Here is an 18,092-nt window from a genome sequence, read left to right as displayed (position 1 = left end):
AGGTCATGGTACCTTTCTACTTAATATCAGGAACCTGCTTGGACCAGACAAGTATGGTAAAGGCAAAAAGACACAGAACCACCATCATAAGTTTTCTTTTTTATTTCTAAGCTGCATCTCATCCCCAGGGTCTCCTGAGTTTATTCTCCAGTTCTAAAGGTACCAGAGAACAGACTCAAGTTTCCAAAAATAAAGTTCCAAAACAAATCTTTAGAACTTCATTTCTATGACTGAGACCTACACTTTTGTTTTGTTATAACTGCACAAATACACCATCATGAATTGGCCATAAACAGTTTTATTATACTGCTGCTTTTTCTTGGCTTCTTATATCACAATACCCCCAAATGAAAGTATTTAAATGATGACTATGAGTTGCGTTTGTTGTATCTCTTTGGGATACCAAAATTGCACTGGAAATAAAACCTAATCTTATATGGAACCTGTATTCTGTCCTGTTTTGTGCCTGTCCTAATCTACAGTAATTAATAAAAATCCATTCTGAGAACAGAGGATCATAAGAAATTACTTATAACATTTGTTTTGATTCATCTAGCCCAGTCCTCAGTCTCCAACAGCAGCAATAGGAGATGCTGGTTGGGAAGAGCACGTGAGCTGAGCCAACCTCTGCAGGCCCTTCTTCTCATACTACCCAGTACTCACAAGCCCTAGAGCAGGGACCAAGAGGGCACATTTCTGCCTATAGCCTTCAATAATCTTCCTGTATGATAGTTGCTTTGCAAAAACAGCTAGAGATTGCCCATGCTGTTTTGAGACTTAAACCTATAATCAAGTGTGACAACAAAGGTAGGATAAAAAAATGGTCAAAATGTGCAGTAGAGAAGTAAAGGAAAATGCTTCTGAAAAGATTCTGAGCTGATTCAGAAAAGCACAGTCACTGCAAAGAAAACACAAAAAACATTAAAAAAAAAAAATGAAAAAGAAAATGTGAAATCTGAACTGAAGCCAAATAATAAATGCAATCCTGTGCATCCATTAAGGTACATTAATGCTGCTGCTTTCCCATCTGTCCCCTGAAGTTCCGAACCAAAAACGAGTCATCTGCAGTCTTGGCTTCCTCACTGTGTGAAAAATTCATCTTTCAAATTAATCTGGAGAAAATGGATCCATGGATTCATTTCATCCCTGGTGGGACTTTTTTTGTTTTAACAGGATTGCATACCATGGATTGGAGCCCACTGAGGACATCAGTAAATTACATGTGAATAAAAACAAAACCCAAATGAAACAAATAAATAATAACTACATGCTATTTTTTTCCTCTAACAGAAATGCCTTTGGGATAACTGCAGTTTTTTTCCTGTTGTGTTGAGAAGGCTAGCAATTTACACTAATAAAATTGGCGCAATAACCCTGGGAATCCTTATTTTTCTATGAACAATGTACAATGACAAAATTTAATGCTCAGTTTTCATGTTCTCAAACTCCAATATGTCTTTCAACTATGAAACAAAATTCCTGGTGCCAGTATCACAGAGGGGAAGGCTCGTGCTTGACCTCGTTAAACAAAAAAATTGGAAATGTTCTTTGTAATCTCCTAAGTCAGTAATTCCCGGATACTTTATATTGCAAAATTCCCTTCTGTCACCATCCGATTATCATTCCTCATTTATCTCACTGTGGTGATGCAACCACCTACTTGGCACAGTGGCAAAATTTGTTTCTAGTGCTTCTAAAACATATTTAAGTTTATGGTGTTCCATGCCATACCATAAAAGTAGCCTAGATACATGTCTGCTAATATGCTTAGCAAAGATATGTTCATTTATGTGTTTCTGTTTAGGACCAATCTATATAATTTAATAGTCTCCATGGACATCCCAAAAAAACTAGCACATATCCTCTGCAGAGAATAAATTGCTAAGCAGCCAATTGCAGGGAAGATGTGTCGTTTCTATCTCTCACATCACGTTCTCCATATCTCCTCTTGTGGTACTCTTTATGTGGCTGAATAAATGTATTATCTTTCACTCATTGCTTTATAATAGTACTTTCCAAACTGTTGATTAATTAAGCTTGTACCTCACATATGATTAAGGCACAGGACTGTGAGTCAGGCAGGTTAGGTTCCCTCTATGGTTACATCACAGGCTGCCTACATTTTCTGGGAAAATTAAGTTCAACGTCTCTGCTCCTACAACACAGAGAATTTGTACAAAGATTAATGAAATACTTCTTTCCGACAGGTATGTTTAACTTAACAATGTTGTAAATGTAAACCTTTGATACTATGATTTCACAATGCAAATGACCATTAATAATTGTAAAATCCAGGGCTTTTCTCCTGCATATGTAATTATATGTAATTATTTAGGTATATCCAAATTGATTTATTTTTAATTTGAAAGTATTCTCTTATTACTGTTCATAAACTATAGAGGCCTTAGAATTAAGATTTAAATTTATAACAAACTTGTTATGTAAATTATAGCATTAAATTCCCTTATAGACATTTTAATTAAGTTTATTTGTACCTCCTCCTACTGAAAGTCTTTAGAGCTGGTGTAAGTCAATAAACATCTACTTACTTTTGTGACAAATCTAAATTTGAAGTTACTAACTTACAAAAATATATCTATTAAAATAGCAATATCACTCTTGAATAGAACTCAATTAATTTTGCAATGACTTACATTTTTTAACCAAAACTCAGAATGCAGAAGTTAACAAATTCCCATTCGCCACCATGGCAACTTTTGACTTTATTTAAAATTGAGAAATTAGTATTGCATCAAGTCCTCTGGTCAGCTCAGATGCTTGGCTGTACAGTGGTGGCAACATGCTCACAGCATTTCCAGAAATGGGTACTATGTGGAGTAGGTGGATAGATCCACTGTATACAGCTCAGGCCTACTACAGGTGGATAGATCCACTGTATACAGCTCAGGGCTACTACCTGAACATGTGCATCATTCTGTAACTTATCATGCAAAGATCACAAAGCTTATTTGTACCCTCATCCCTCTTCAGTATCCACACAGATATTTCAGGGAAGTTCTGAGATAGTGTTTGCATGACCAATACAAGAAAGACTCCTACGACCTCAATTACTACTTTATTGGTGTTATGGTAGTGTGAAGAAATAGCAGATAAGAAGAACAGTTTCTTCATTTTGCATGGGAAAGACAAACATTAATTTAGCAACCTCAGGAATTCAAGTCATCAAGCCACAGAATGCCGAAAAAGTTTGAAGATGTGAGCAATGCTTTTTTTGAGATACCCTCCTCTTCTTTTGATGGGGAGGAGAAATTGAGGTTTCTCTTGGGTGCAGTTGTGGGAAATCCAGTTAATGGTGCTATTGGACTTTGTAATTTTAAAAACCACAGCTCTTGCTTTTAAAAGGAGTAAAATTCAATCAATACAAGATAGCTGATATTGACATGTCTCTCATTATGTGCCCAATAAACAATGGTTCATGTTAACACCTCTCTACCTTGCTTCATCAATTTTTACGCATGTCCCTCAGAACACAGCTCAAAGTCTGATTCGATCAACAGAGCAGTGCTCTGGTGACTGTCTTGATTGGTACAACTTTCCTACACACTTGTGGTCTACTGCTGCTCCCTGGGAAACAGACTTGGTTACCAAATGGCAGGATGAAAGAAATCATTAGCAAAGTTACAGGGAAATACTGACTGTACCTTACACAAAGCCTTCTCTAGAAATGGAGTAGTTTACAGGTTAAAAATGTTACAAAAATACTGAATGTGAAGTCACTTATGACTGTAACAAGAAAGGCGCTAGTCTTTTCTTAATAATGTTGTCTTTAGATATCCTACCAAAGTGACACTGTAATAGCAGAGATAGATGCATAAGCCATTACCATGTTCAGAAAACTGCACTTTTTGTGTATATACATATATCCTAAGCAAATAAGTATATTGTAAATATACATATAGCTACTGGCTCCTGGAAAACAGTGTTTTTTAAAAGTATGCTGTTATAAAGCTCTGTCTGGTTGGCTTTTTATAGAGGAAACAATCTTTTTTTCTTTTTTATAACCCCAATTATATGATTTGGAATATATAAATACTTATAAATACATACAATATTAACACGAGGACTCAATTTCCCTGTAGAAATGCAAATGCCTAACTCATTTCTGCTGTTTCAGAGGCATCAGGATAGAGATACATGTATTGAAAACACCCATTGCTGTCTATCCCTGACAACTTTTCCCCTTGCATACCACAGAGACAAATTCCCATTTTCAGGTTGTGATTACAGAAACATTTCAGAGAAGCAACAAGCCTCTCCCAGTGCTACTTTTCCTAACTTAACCACATTACCACTCCTTCATGTAATTTTAACTTACTGCCTCAGAACGAAAAAACATACGTCAACATTCAGCTGTGGCTGTCAGCTGTCCCAGCTCAAGTGGTTAGATCAACACATCATGTAGGAGCATGAAGCTAATGGATGAATGAAAGGATATAGGCTTTTTCTTAAAGTAAACCTCCAGAAAGCCCTATTGTGGCAGATAGATTAAGGAAGTTTCCTTTTCTGTACATAAGTAACATGGGAATAATAAATGGGTAGTCTAATCTGGGATAAGGAGAAGTAACTTTTGAACTCCTAGAAAATAAATGAGGGTCATTTCTAAGCAAGCAGCTACACACAGTTGCCTAAAAAATTTTATTCTATATTTTTCTATCTTTTTAAAAATAAAAGAACCCATAATAAATCACTCAATAAAAAATTGACCATATTAAAGTTCACCAAAATGAAGTTAAATTTGGCCTGCAACTGAAATATGTGAGGTTATATTTAACAAAGATGAATGTTTTGGTTTGTACTTTAATTGAAAACCTTTGAAAAACCACCAATTGCCACAATACGTGATTTCTCTTCTCTGCTTAAATAGCCTTGTTACTTAACCTCTTTGTAAAGGACAAGAAAAAGTTTTTTCATTGCTGTTCTTAATCTCAGTTTGAAAAGACAAAGAAAGTAGAATAATAAAGATTTTCCTTTAATTTTGTTTATTTTTTGGCTTATGAATCTTTCAATGTTCTAAAAGCAGTGGGTGTGTTTTGATGCTACGATGAATCTCACTCACTCATTCACACAGCTGCCCACATTGAGACACAAAAACACCTTACCTTTATAGTGGAAAAAAAAAAAAAGACTGCAAACTTTCTGGCATCATAGGAATACAAAGCACCAAGGCTAAATCAAGCATTAGAAATTATCCTTCATGATGCATAAAATTATTTTAAAGCAAACAGACATGAAGCCACAGTGAAAAATTTTCTCGAAGCAAGAGTCAGCCCCCTTCTCAGACACTTTTTTCAGAGCAGTAGGAGATTCACACACTGCCATCCTTGACTTTTATGCCACGTTGTGTCACTCCTTGTTTTCAGCGTCCAGGTGCTTTTTGCCCATGCCAGCTCTTTGGTGTGGTGAGTCTTTCTGTTCCCAACCCCTCAAGCATCTTTCCATCCGAATGACAGATTAGAGAGAAACAAGAGATGCCCTTTTTTTTTTTTCACCAAAGTATGGAAAAAACATGGTGGTTCTGCCTTTAGTTTCTTTCACACAGATAGATACAAAATTTATTGCAAGAGCGATGAAGAAATTTAGATGTAGTACTAGGATGACATTTTTCTGTGTATTGCTCCACTCTATTTCCTTTGATTTAATCAGTGAAAAATGCTGAGTTTTACACAGCTTCTTTTAAAACTTAATCTAACCCAAGCTCACATTTAGCTGGTCCAAAATTAGCTTCAAAGATTTGTAAGTTCTGTCCAACTTTGTCCTGGTTAACTTAAGCTGGAAGCAAGCAATAAAATTCAATGCCCAGAAATTTTTGTGTGATTTGTAGTTCAAAGGGTAATTCTGCGCTTTCCAGGGCTCTTTCAGTCTACTCTTATAATATAGTGGTCCATGCCCCCACTGTCTCGGGACAAGAATCACTGGCTGACAAATCCCATTCCTCTCGGTGACAGCCCCCCTTGGACTTAACCAGAAAAGGCTGTCTAAAATCTATGTGAAAACATTACTCCTTCCTTTCCAAGCAATAAGCAATAAATCTGCTACACAGAGGTTGCCATCATGTGACTGCCACAGCAATTACCAATTAATATTATGTGAATGCATAAATATTGTTAACAACAATGACAATTCCTTTTTCATCTTAGTAAGCTTTAACTAGTGACTTTCTGTGTGTTTATACTTATTGTATATGGCTGTCACAGATACTCTTCAACAGAAGAGCTGAAGGTTTATTTCACTAAGTTATGTTTTTGGAATAAGAAGTTTTCACTTCAAGATCTTAAAGTCTGGGCCCACTGATCCATATATAAATAATTCTTTTGCCAAATTTGTGAAAGTGCAAAGCACTTCCCTTGGCACAAACACAATGGAAAATTTGAAAGCACAAGGTCCTTGCCTATCAAACCCAAGGGAGCTACTCACTGGCCACAGACTTCCCACAGACCCTTCTCTTGCTTTACCTGCACTTTAATGGTTGCCAGCAAAAGAATCCTCACAGTATTATTTCTCTCCAAAATGGCATTTCCAGAGTATTTGAAAGATCTACAGAGCTATCAATTTCCTGAAAAAAAAAACAACAATTAGAACTGTCATAGTCTTGAGTACTCCATGATCTAATGTTGAAGGGGATCCTGTAGGAACACAAGCATCTTGAATGAAATGTTTTCTTTAGAAACCAGGAGAATGATTTCTCCTTCTACTAACAGAATTGCACAGATGATAGAACTGAAGAGGAATACGGCATATGTTGTCTTGTACACTTTTCTTATGTCTGTATTACTCATCCAGTTAAAACATTGTTTAATGACTAAGGTATATCTCTAGTTGATGTAGGACCATTTTTGGTTCTCAATAATATGCAGATGTGTAACCCCAAGAGCCATTATGCATACAAACATTTTTAGCTTCCAGTATGATATGTGTATTTTGACTGATTAATTTTCAAAATACCTATTTATACTTGTGCCAAATAGACTGCTACTTACATACAAGCCTCCAGTTTGCTCACCAGCACTTTATAAATCTCCAAATAAAATCTTACATGTTTATTTTTCTTAGAAAGTAAAACCCCTTTAATAAGTGTGGGCCTCCTTTCCTTATATGCATTTTACTATTGAGAGGATAACGTTATTCTTTCCTAAGTAATATTGGGGTTTGGGGTTTTTTATTATGGGAAGAGAGGAAATATATCTAAAACTTAAAATATATGGTATTTCTACCATGGGCTTTACCTACATATAGCTTAAAGCACATAACCATCTTTTTATTATCTGATGGTACTGGAAAAACCTAATGCTATGGTGCTAGGAAAGGGACAAGAAGACTTTCCTGGAGTTGCAGCCAATATTCTGTTCACACCCGATCTCCTGCTCCCTTTCTGGTAGTGTTTGGTGCCTTCTACTTCTTCAGGTTTTTCTTCAGGTGTTTAGTTCCTTGAAGTAAATTGTGGAGAATGCCCTTAAAGGATGTCAGCACATATTTTCTAACATATGTTTAGCATTTTTTGCTCTCAGTTTGATACATGAATTTTGGCTGAGTAATTTTCAAAATATCTATTTGCACTTGTGCCACATATAAATTTATATTTATAATTTACTTCCTCTCATCAGAGAATTGGGTACCCACCTTCTGGTCCAGGAGGGGAAGTAAAGCCTGGTAGGAAGGGCAGCATCCCCAGTCTTCCTGCAGCCAGTCATCAAGTTGGTTTCATTCAGGGCTCCACGGAGTTGGGATGTGAGATCCATGATGGCATCTATCCTAATTTCTCAGATCCTATTCCTTTCCTGAATACCCCAGTAATCACAGAGCACAGTGAGGTCTTCACTAGTTATTGCATTCAGCCTGGCCCTCAGTGGCAGCACAGTGGGATATAGTGCTGATGCTGTGGGCAGTAGGCGATGCTTCCAGAGTTAGCTTAGAGCCTTCTCCTTATTTTCTAACATAGGTACATGGCTACATGGTACCTCCCAGGGGGCCACTACGCTGCCATGGAAGCAACCACGATTTTAGCCTGGAGAACCTGGCTTTAAAATATTTAAGCCAGGTTATATTGACAGTGTAGCAGGAGCAAGGCTAGAGGCTCTGGAAGTTCAAATATTATGCTTCCTGGGTGTGTCTGACAAGAAGAGCTGCCAAGTGTACTGTTATCAGCATCCTATGCTGGGTAATTTAAAATTAACTTGGGCACTGCCTAACATGAGTTGCAGCAACATATTTGACTGAAGCTGTCATGTCCCTCCAGGCAGGATACCAAGTTCAGGGGAAGCTGAAGATGAGATGAATCATTTTTGTACCCTTCAAAACCTGAGATACTTCACCAGCTAGACAGATCAGCAATGTAATTTAGGCAACCCTATGGAAGCACTAGGGAGGGCAGCTTCACTCAACGGGGTTGTGAAAGGTGAGCCTGATCATTTTGCACAGTACCTGCAGTAGGGGTGCCGCCGGCAGCTGTGTCAAAGGTGCACATAGGGACATCCTTCCCACGATTTCACAGACAGGACAATAGCTTTCAGGAATAAGCATTTATCAAAATGCTTTTTTTTAAAAAAAAACAAAAAAAAAGACAAACACTGAAGACATGGGAGAGCAAAATAAATGGGTGCGTGAGTTTTCTCACTTTGTCTGCAGAGTTTTCTCTGGATGTTACTTCAGAACTGGATCCTGGTATTTTTGCTTGCTGGTTTCCTTTTCAGTGAAAAACATTTAATTAGCAAAGACCAAGCTCAAGCGTGAAAAAATCTCAAGTGCCTCGGGGTGTATTTATTTATGTGATTGCTCCAGATGAACATGTTTTATATGATGTACAAATAACGCATTCGTTTCCCAGTGCCTTTCTAATTATGTACACAGTCACGCAAAATGAAAGCTTAATTTGATTTCAAGAGAAACAAATGCAGCTCCCTGCCACAGGAATGATCCAGCATGTAAGAAATCAAAGTTCCTGTTCCTTGATAATTTAAACAGGGCAGAGCCCACTCAGTTTCTGAATGTCTCATGTGAGCACCTTAAAGTCACTCCCTGCTCTGCCAAAGCACGTTTTGTGTTTGAGTAGCGCTCTCCACTTGTCCTGGTGTTTAACCAGCAAACGGTTTCACTTTGTTGAACTTATTTCAGGAGCAGCAATATTAAGAAATTCACTCTTAACGTCTTCCCAGTGGTTGTTCAGCGTCATGCAGGATTATCTCGGGTTTCTAGTTTCCTAGGAACATAGAAACTTCCCCGTTGGTTCTTTTGTGGGCGGTGTTTTTGAATGTATGCTAATTCAGCTTTGCTGACAGGGAGAGGAGCCGTGTCTCAGTTACACAGCTCTCCTGACAGCAAAGGGTGGTGAGAGGCTGCTACGGAGCCAGGCCATGCAGTCGTGCTTGTGACGGGACCGCTCAGCCTCCCATTGGGGCTTGTCAGCACCTCCCGGTCGCCTTTGTCACCAGCAGCGGGGCCGTCATGTGCCTATGATCATGGAGATGAAGGACTCAGGCAGCGTGGTCCTGACAGCCTACCATCCCCACAGCCAGGCCAGGATCCCGGGCATGGATCAGAGCTTTGTGCAGGACATCCCCCCCAGCCATTCGCCCACCAGCAGGTAAAACCTGAGGGATGGGGACCGGTGCCATGTCCTGACATTCTGCCGGAGTCAGTGGTGGGTTTTGCGGACTATGCCTGACAGAAAGTGCTTCCCTATCACTTGGCCACTTCACGAGCACTTTGTTTTCTCACTTTTCTTGCCTCCACCGGGAAAGTGATCCAGCCCAGGGCTGCTGGTCAGGACTGGGAGGGAGAAACATGAGTGCTTGTTTTCAAACTTGTGAATCAACAGCTCAGACTAGTTTCCTGCCCAAGATACTCAATAAGACGATCCCCAGGAAAAAAAAAAAAAAGACAAAACACATGAATCAGACTTCTGCTCAGGTCATTTAGAACTGTATTACCAAAAGTGAGATGGCCGGAATGGCTGAGTCTGGCACTCATAAAGTTGATTCTGGCTTTAGTTTAGAGGATTATTTAATTCCTTCCCCATTCACCCACCAGGAGACCAGCCTTTGCCTTTTTTGTGAAACTGCAGTTGCTGCTTTGCTCACCCATATACACACAATGGGAAATTGCACTGTTAATTCCTTTGTGCTGCAGGAAACTAAGTATTGTCTTAATTAATGTAGCCATGTGTATGTTTACTTCCCTGCCCTGTAAGAATGCAAGCATTTGCACAGTTCAAAAATAGCAGTTTGGGCAATTTTATTGTTTTAGAAAATCTGACCTTTCTCCTAAACATACGTGTCTGGTTTTTGTGATTTTCTCCAAAAAAAAAGTGGTATGAAAGTTCATACCGTACAACGTTGAAGAAAGTAGGAAATGTTACTCTGTGGCTTGACAGAGAAATGAGAACTTAAGTCTGAGAAAACAGCAGATGACATTATCCTCAGGAATTAAATCTGTGTCTTCTCTTAATATAAATAATGATATTTACTTCAAAATGTTTATTTATAGCCGAATAGCTATTTTGTTTTCAGTGTCATTATTTAGGTTAGCCGCATCTTCCGGTTCTTTGTGTATTTCCCTGGCTGTCTCATAAAGATAACTCCTTTGTTCTGTTAAACAGTTGTTTGAAAGCAGTACAAAAATACACAGTTTCATGTTAAGAAAAGAAACACAGTCTGGGCTTTTAGATGCAGTAAGAATGGCATTTGCTACTCAAAACAGAGAGTGGTTTGGCATTGGGTTACTGGGCAGCATGTCATTTCTTCCCCAAGGAAGAATGCTAAACTCAATCTCCCTATAAGTCTGCGAGTAACGGATATGTGGTGTTTTGCTATTTTTCTTCTAGGTGTGCTAATTGTTTTAAAATGCTCTTGCAGTTTAAGCTCAGGTCTATGAGGGTTTAAATCACACACTTATCACCTAAGAAAAGCAGAAGTTCAAATAGCAGTTCCTGAGAGAAAAAAAAAAGAAAAGAGGATCCTCGCATTTTGATGAGGAACATGTTTTGGAAACTCCTGCCATGAGGCAAGGACATGTGTCTCTCTATATGCCTATGTGTCCATAAGATTTTGGTGCTGTCTCCCCTTTCTTGTCCTCAACTTCCTGCAGCTGTCTAATAGCAATAGCCAAGTTGTGCCATATGGGCAGTCAGTGACCGTCTGAGTTTCCAAAGCCTGTTCAAGAGGGGGATTTTATTAACTCAGCATGCAGTCCTATGGAATGCAGAATCCATGAAGGCAAATGCACTGAGTGTTTTAGCAAATGGTAAAATAGGCTCTGGCTTAATCCCTACTTCATCTTCTAAGAACTCTTTCCTGGATGGCATTTTCTGTATAGTTTCCTCTGCCGCCATCCTAATGCAAGAAGCTTTGCTATAGACTTTGGTGTTCCTTGATCCGTAGGGCAGTCACCTGCACTATGGCATGTTAACTCCTTGGCTCTCCAGGAAAATGATTCAAAAAAGCATGCAAAGAGCAGTGTTACCTATTGTTTGTTTGATATCAAAAGCAATGGGAACTCAGAGCCTGACTTTCCTCTGAAGTCTGTTGGGTTCAGTTAGATGCAGCTGTAATGAAGTCCATACTTCAGATACATATCTTTGAGAACAGAATCAGTCTTGGGTATTAGCCATCAATTTGATAAACTACTGACCAGTTCTTTCTCAGATTAGAAATCGAGATCTTTCATTTTCCTTCCTCTCCCCAAAACATTTCATTTGCTTTAGAGTGATGCTCCCTTTTTATCAGAAGAACAGCTCCACTCATCCAGAACCATGCTTGAATGTGAGTATCTCCCAGTTGTTTTCTCTTGCAAACACTTTCACTTTGGGAACCTTCTAAACGGAGGTTTCTCACAGAAAGGGGAAGCTAATGCTGCCTCAGCTCTGCTTCCCTCTATTTAAAAAGACACTGATAAAAAAGAAGGAAAGATTTAGGTAGCCATCATGAATGTCTAGACAAATGAGTAATCTTGAATACCCTTGCCAATCCAAGTACACAGCTTGAGGTGCCCATGGACACTGAAGTTACACTAATAAAGAAACTTAGGTGCATCAGACCACTTGGATTCACATCCATCTGCAACTCCTGAAGGGCCAATGAGGCAGACATCCTGTGTGCATGTCTAAAACAAACCAGCAGCATTAGCATCAGCATGAAGCATAGGATCCGCAAGATTTTCATCCATATGCCCAGTGGGGGCACAGTGTATGTTATATGTTAGGGGATGGGCTTTAGAGCACATCAGGACTGGAGAAGATGTATTTTAGCTGCTCCAAATGGAAGATGCATCAGTGTGCAATGATGGAGAGTAAATTCATATGTGTAATAAAGGGGAGACTGGAATGAGAGTTTGACTACATAGTGATGCTGTCACAAATCTGCAAAGCAGAATTCTGGCTTCCAAATTTACTGTTGGATAATAAAAAGGTTAAAAAGAGGGACCACAAATTCCAGCTGGTCCCCACAGCAAAAGAGCATCAGGGATGCTTCATTAATGCAACCAGCAAGTTCATTTTCCAGTTTTCTCATGGGACATTCAGGTCCCTTGACTTCACTTGACATCTGCTTTGAATGATTGCAATTGTTGGTAATATTTGTATTATCCATATCATTTTACTTACTATTTTTGAGAGCAAGCTGCTGGGGAGATTTCTGGTTTTTTTGCTTGTCATTCAGACTAACTCTATGGCATATAGTATATATGCACAGAGAGAGAGAGTAGCGGAAAAGATACCTGTGCTTGTGGCATTGCACTTTTTTTAATCCTGTTTATTACACCTCAGGTGTCACAGGCACCAGTACCAAACAGAATATCACCTGTTCAATACAGACACTGTCTCAGAGCAATGGTGAAAGTGCTGATTTAAGTTACAGAATGATCAACTTTCCTGTCCTCACTTCAAGGAATGAAGGACTTTGTAGTCATGCAGAAATACTGCTCCTGGATTATACAGAGGAAAAGCAGGGCCATGGCCATATGTCTTCCTCGCATCTCCTTTTCATCCTGCTAGGAGAAGCTAGGAGTTATTCCTGTGCTCGGAGGAAACAGGCATGACCTCTATGCCAAATGGCCAGTGAGCTCTCTAAGGTAATTATGCAATTAGGAGAGTACAAAGCATTCCTAAGTGAGTCATGCCCAAGATTCTTTGACTCAAGTATGAGAGCTGGTGAGTTTCTCAGTTTATTACTAGCAAATCTACTAACAAAGAACTTACACTGCACTGCAAATCATAGATATTTCCACTGTGATGAGTGTTTTAGACTTACATGTGCCTGAGATAAGAATCAGACGAAATAAAAAGCACGTTTACAGGCTCTGTTCCTGAAAAATGGTTTAGAGCAGCTTTTAAAGAGCACATCAAGCTTTTTATACATGGAATAAACATATTCATAGTTAATAGTCATGCAAAGAGAAGCATATATATTACCAAACCTGGGAGCTTTCTACATAGGTAAAGGACAAAGTGGATTTCAGCACCACTGAACAATGCAGCCAAGACCCTTTCTTAGCTTCTCCCCTAGACAGCAGCAAGCTTGGCACTTCCAGTTTTTTCATGAAAATGCCTTTCCAATCTCTTCATGTTCAGCATGTCTTCCAGCTCCTAGTGTCAAGGGTGACATTCAGGCAGACTTCACTAGAGTATCTGTACAATGGAGTAAAAAAAAAGAAAGAAAAGAAAATTTCTGAAGATTCTGTGTTGCCTTGAGTTACCTGCTGGTAGCTTCCAGGATCCCTGCTCTCCAAGAGTAAGACTTGCAAATTTGGGGCCAATAGCAAAGTCATTACACTGAACAAGTAACATGTTTTAAGCCATGGCAGGGATTCTTTCACAATATTTGTCCTCCCTTGCATGTCCTAAGTTACTGCAGGTATACGTCAGGGTGAGGTAGTGTCCTGAAATAACGACTGTATGCATGGAAGGAATACAACTGGAGGAGGGGCTTTTTTTGCACCAAACTTTGGCTTGTGACAAAAGAAGCTGTATGAGCATTTCAGGTCTTATCCCAACAGAAGCAGATTTTATCACACTGAAATACAGTCTGTATGCCCTGAGGCTGGGTGATCTGGGTTTAATTTCTGTCAGCACTGATTGAGTAGCTTCCCTGCTTGGTTGTATACAAGTGATGTCAAGAATGTCTTCTAAGTGGTGCAGGATAAACAACCTTAACTATTTTGGATGTTTATCTCACTCTACCATAAACTTCCTCAGAAGAAAAAAATAAAAATCTGGCTTTTCTACAGTAAATCTTGACACGGCTTGGGCCTCTTGCAGTAACTTGGACTCAAAACATATGAAATTAAAATTTTAAAATGTACTAAAAGTGATAAAAGAAAACCCCACAAAACAGTAGTCTAGGAAAAGATTGCATTGGCAGAGATTGAGCAATAAATACATTTTGTAGAAAAAAAGAACTTTTTATCATTTCTAGTAGATTTCTAGACTATGATTTTTAAAGTATACTTTTTAGATGTTAAGAATGGTAACTCTCAATAAAACATTTACCAGGAGGATGAATATAAATAAGTCAGACAATAGTAGACACGCTTTTCCTGTAGGTTTTAGAAATACCTACAGACATCCTCTGGGAGTCTCATTGAGGAATGTAGTATTTATAGCCAGTTCCTCATGTTATGGTTGAAACTAAAGTTGGCTTCTCTGGTTTCTTTTTAGTTTGGTGCTCCTGCTGCTCTCCCTGGTACCTCCATATGTAGAGCTGATGGAAAACATCTGGCGCTGTCCCTTTGATCATTTTGTTTGGTTGAGCATTTAGCCAGCTGCCCTATTCATTTTTAACTAAGTCACTTATCTCTGGTTACACGAAGGTTGGAGCTGCCCACAAAAAAAAAGTAGGACCTGAGAGCCCTGCATGCCCTACACAGATACTTTCAGGTTGCATCTGGCAGTCTGACAGCGCTGGCATAACAAACTGCCAGGAATCAAGAACTGCAAAGTGTTATTTTTGCACAGGAGATCAAAATAATTCAGTGTAAATGTGTGGAAAATGCGCAGCAGTGGGAACTGCAAGACACAACCATGGAATACTAGCAAAATTCCTAACTAGAACAGTATCTGAAAAGCATCTGGTTAGGGCTGTACAAATATAGAATCACATCCTGAAATGAGTATCCATAGCAAACAATTAAGTTAACATCCTGGATTTTGGCTAACCACAGTACAGAAGCCACTTGGCCCACTGCTTCATCTGGCCAGACAGCCCAGCAGAGTAAGGCTAGCAGGCAGCACATCCACCATCAGGGTGGGACCATGCTCTGTGAAGCTCCCAGGTACCACTGTGGTGGGTGCCTTAAAAAGAGCACAGGAGATTAACCGGGAGAAGAGTATCGAGAGTCACATCCCAAGCTGGTGACTGAAGCCAGGCATCCTGTCTAGCCTTTTGGTGCCTTTGCCTGCCTCCTTTTTTCTCTCTCAGTGGAAACAGTCCCCATCATGGTCTTCCAAGTCCTACTATATGAGCCAGGGATTCAAAAGAGTGAGAAAAAAATGGAATGCAAGGGGGCAGGAGGAAGAGGAGAACAAAGGAGGACAGGATAAGGACCATCTTCGCAGGTATATGACTTGATTCTCCTCCTTGTGTGAGGATAAGAGGAGCTGGAGTGGGAAAACAAATGTCCCTCAAAGGATGTTGTGTGGTAGGGACATTTAGAGCTGACCCCAAGTCACACCAGACACATATAACAGTGAGTTTTGGAATAGCATTTAAGTGGTAATTTTGAAGTCAAAAGCTGAAATGGTCTAAAAGACAGATTGTTGGGAAAAGAGCCCTTATTACCCTGAAGGATTATTTTAGCAGAGGTCAGCAGAAGTGCTTAAATTGGCATCTCTTGTAATTAATGCAAGGGAAAGACTGATGATCTGTGTAGGATCCCTTGTCTCTGTAATTCATTTTTCCCCCTGCCTGTATCTGTTAATTTTCCAGACACTGCCAGGGTCTCTGAGGAGAGTAGAATAAACATTGGAGCAAGAATCCTATTATCATGCTGTTCATTTGAAGATGGTTATGTTTTCCTTTTTAGGATACTACATGTAATAGAATCATAGAATCATAGAATAGTTAGGATTGGAAAGGACCTTAAGATCATCTAGTTCCAACCCCCCTGCCTTGGGCAGGGACACCTTACACTAAATCATATCACCCAAAGCCTCATCCAACCTGGTCTTGAACACCCCCAGGGATGGAGCATTCACAACCTCCCTGGGCAACCCATTCCAGTGCCTCACCACCCTCACAGGAAAGAACTTCCTTCTTATATCCAACCTAAATTTCCCCTGTTTAAGTTTTAACCCGTTACCCCTTGGCCTGTCACTACAGTTCCTGATGAAGAGTCCCTCCCCAGCATCCCTATAGGCCCCCTTCAGATACTGGAAGGCTGCTATGAAGTCTCCACGCAGCCTTCTCTTCTCCAGGCTGAACAGCCCCAACTTCCTCAGCCTGTCTTCATATGGGAGGTGCTCCACTCCCCTGGTCATCCTCGTGGGCCTTCTCTAGACTTGTTCCAACAGTTCCATGTCCTTTTTATGCTGAGGACACCATACCTGGCTACTGTAAGCCTGTAGGATTTTCAGATGTGCAAATTCATCCAGTTTAGGGTGAACTTATGCTGGATGTTAGACAGAAGACTCAACAAAGGAGAGAGAAGTCTGCTACTAGGTGTTGCAATTATTTAATTTCCACCTGAGGACTACACAAACCTTTTATAACATCTCTTTGTGCAGAAGTTGCTCTGGGCATAAAATGAACAAAGTAATGCCTTAAGTCTTTTTGTGGATGGTAGAAGATCCCTACTAGTGCAGAGAGCCAGAGGGGAATATGTACTGAAAACCTGGTTTGGATATAGCAGTCCAGCTGGGCTGACATCACTTACCAGCTGAAGGACAAGTACAGCAAGAGGAAAGATGGGGGACTCTGTTTTAAACATCTGTAGGCGAAACCTCAGGACACCAGACATTAGGTCACTCTGCAATTTTCTACCAGAGATGGAAGCAGCTCTGGAGCTGTAATTCCTCATATTTTACTACAGCTAGTCAGAAAAATACTGGCTACCTTATGGACAGATTTGGTCAGAGAATAACAAATTTATACAAAGCCTGAATTTGACTCACTGAGTAGTATATGCCCCCCTACCTACACCCCTGCAAACATGGCACAGTCTGCAGTTATCCAGACACTGGGTTAGTCTATGCAAACTCCCCATCAGTTTATCTTTGTCTGTCTTGTAAAAGCTTAGAACAAAACATCATCCAAGATTATTTTCTGGCCCAGTGATAATCAAACCTAGAGGTCAAGAGAATCGAAAAGTGAGCATGTCAGATCCTTTTTAATGTTAACTTTAGTATGTGAGCAAGAATTGCATAGTTGCAGCATTCAATCTAACATGAAATGCTCTTTTTCATATTCTATTCTAAGAAATGAATAATAGATCCCACAATGGATCATCAAGTGGGATACAAGCCTTTTTCATACACGTGGACTGAGCTAATAGATACTTAGGTGTAGCAATAGAGGTCTTACCTCTAAATTTAGCAGAAATGTGGTTAAGCCATCAGAACTCAGGTCTTTTTGTCAATAACTTCGTTTACAGGGCATGATCTGATTATGCTGTCTCTTGTCTCAACACAGGCTTACTTCCTATATAATAGGATTCTTGCAGAGTAAGACATCATTATGAAGTCTTAGATAATTAAAACATAGCAGTGACTAGGCCTGTCTTCGTGTTGCAATACTTCCCTCCAGTATTCAAATATTTTGAAAACTCGAGTTATAAATATTTGTCTGGATGTACCAGAGACAACTATAAAATCCTTGCTGTAGTTACAGGTGAAACATGGAGCAGGGCGTTCTCTAAAGATATTTTGCAGGCTTGGCTGTCCTTGGCCATTTCTGGGCCAGATGGTGCCCATATCATGCATGTGCAAGGAAATGAAAGGAAGCAGTGAACTTATCCTGATGAACAGACAAGGGAAGCCTTTGTACTCAGGGAGCAGCAGGATTTCACACTGAAATTGCTCTTTTAGAAAGAGGGTGGGCAGAAGGAAGCAGAGACAGCTGCCCAAGCACAGGACAGGGGTCTTTTAAATA

The 18,092-nt window shown here is 39.7% G+C and overlaps 1 protein-coding gene across 2 annotated transcripts in view; it reads left to right on the top strand.

Annotated features, from left to right (window-relative positions):
* Positions 1-9,298: 9,298 nt before the first annotated feature.
* ARHGAP28 (Rho GTPase activating protein 28) overlaps positions 9,299-18,092 on the top strand; it is a 72,704-nt gene continuing 63,910 nt past the window's right edge. Inside the window, exon 1 of one of the 2 annotated variants that reach the window (XM_057397505.1) lies at positions 9,299-9,598. In XM_057397505.1, coding sequence (XP_057253488.1) covers positions 9,468-9,598 — 131 coding nt within the window. In that variant the 5' untranslated portion in view covers positions 9,299-9,467. The remainder of the gene's footprint in view (positions 9,599-18,092) is intronic. The other variant, XM_057397506.1, reaches the window with a different exon arrangement.

This window comes from Pezoporus wallicus, unplaced genomic scaffold, assembly GCF_028554395.1.
Source record: "Pezoporus wallicus isolate ANWC-B61680 ecotype Strahan unplaced genomic scaffold, APGP_CSIRO_Pwel_v1 contig_227, whole genome shotgun sequence".
Lineage (NCBI taxonomy): Eukaryota > Metazoa > Chordata > Aves > Psittaciformes > Psittacidae > Pezoporus > Pezoporus wallicus.
The sequence above is the reverse complement of the archived record's forward strand: the minus strand, read 5'-3'. Positions and strand labels throughout refer to the sequence as shown.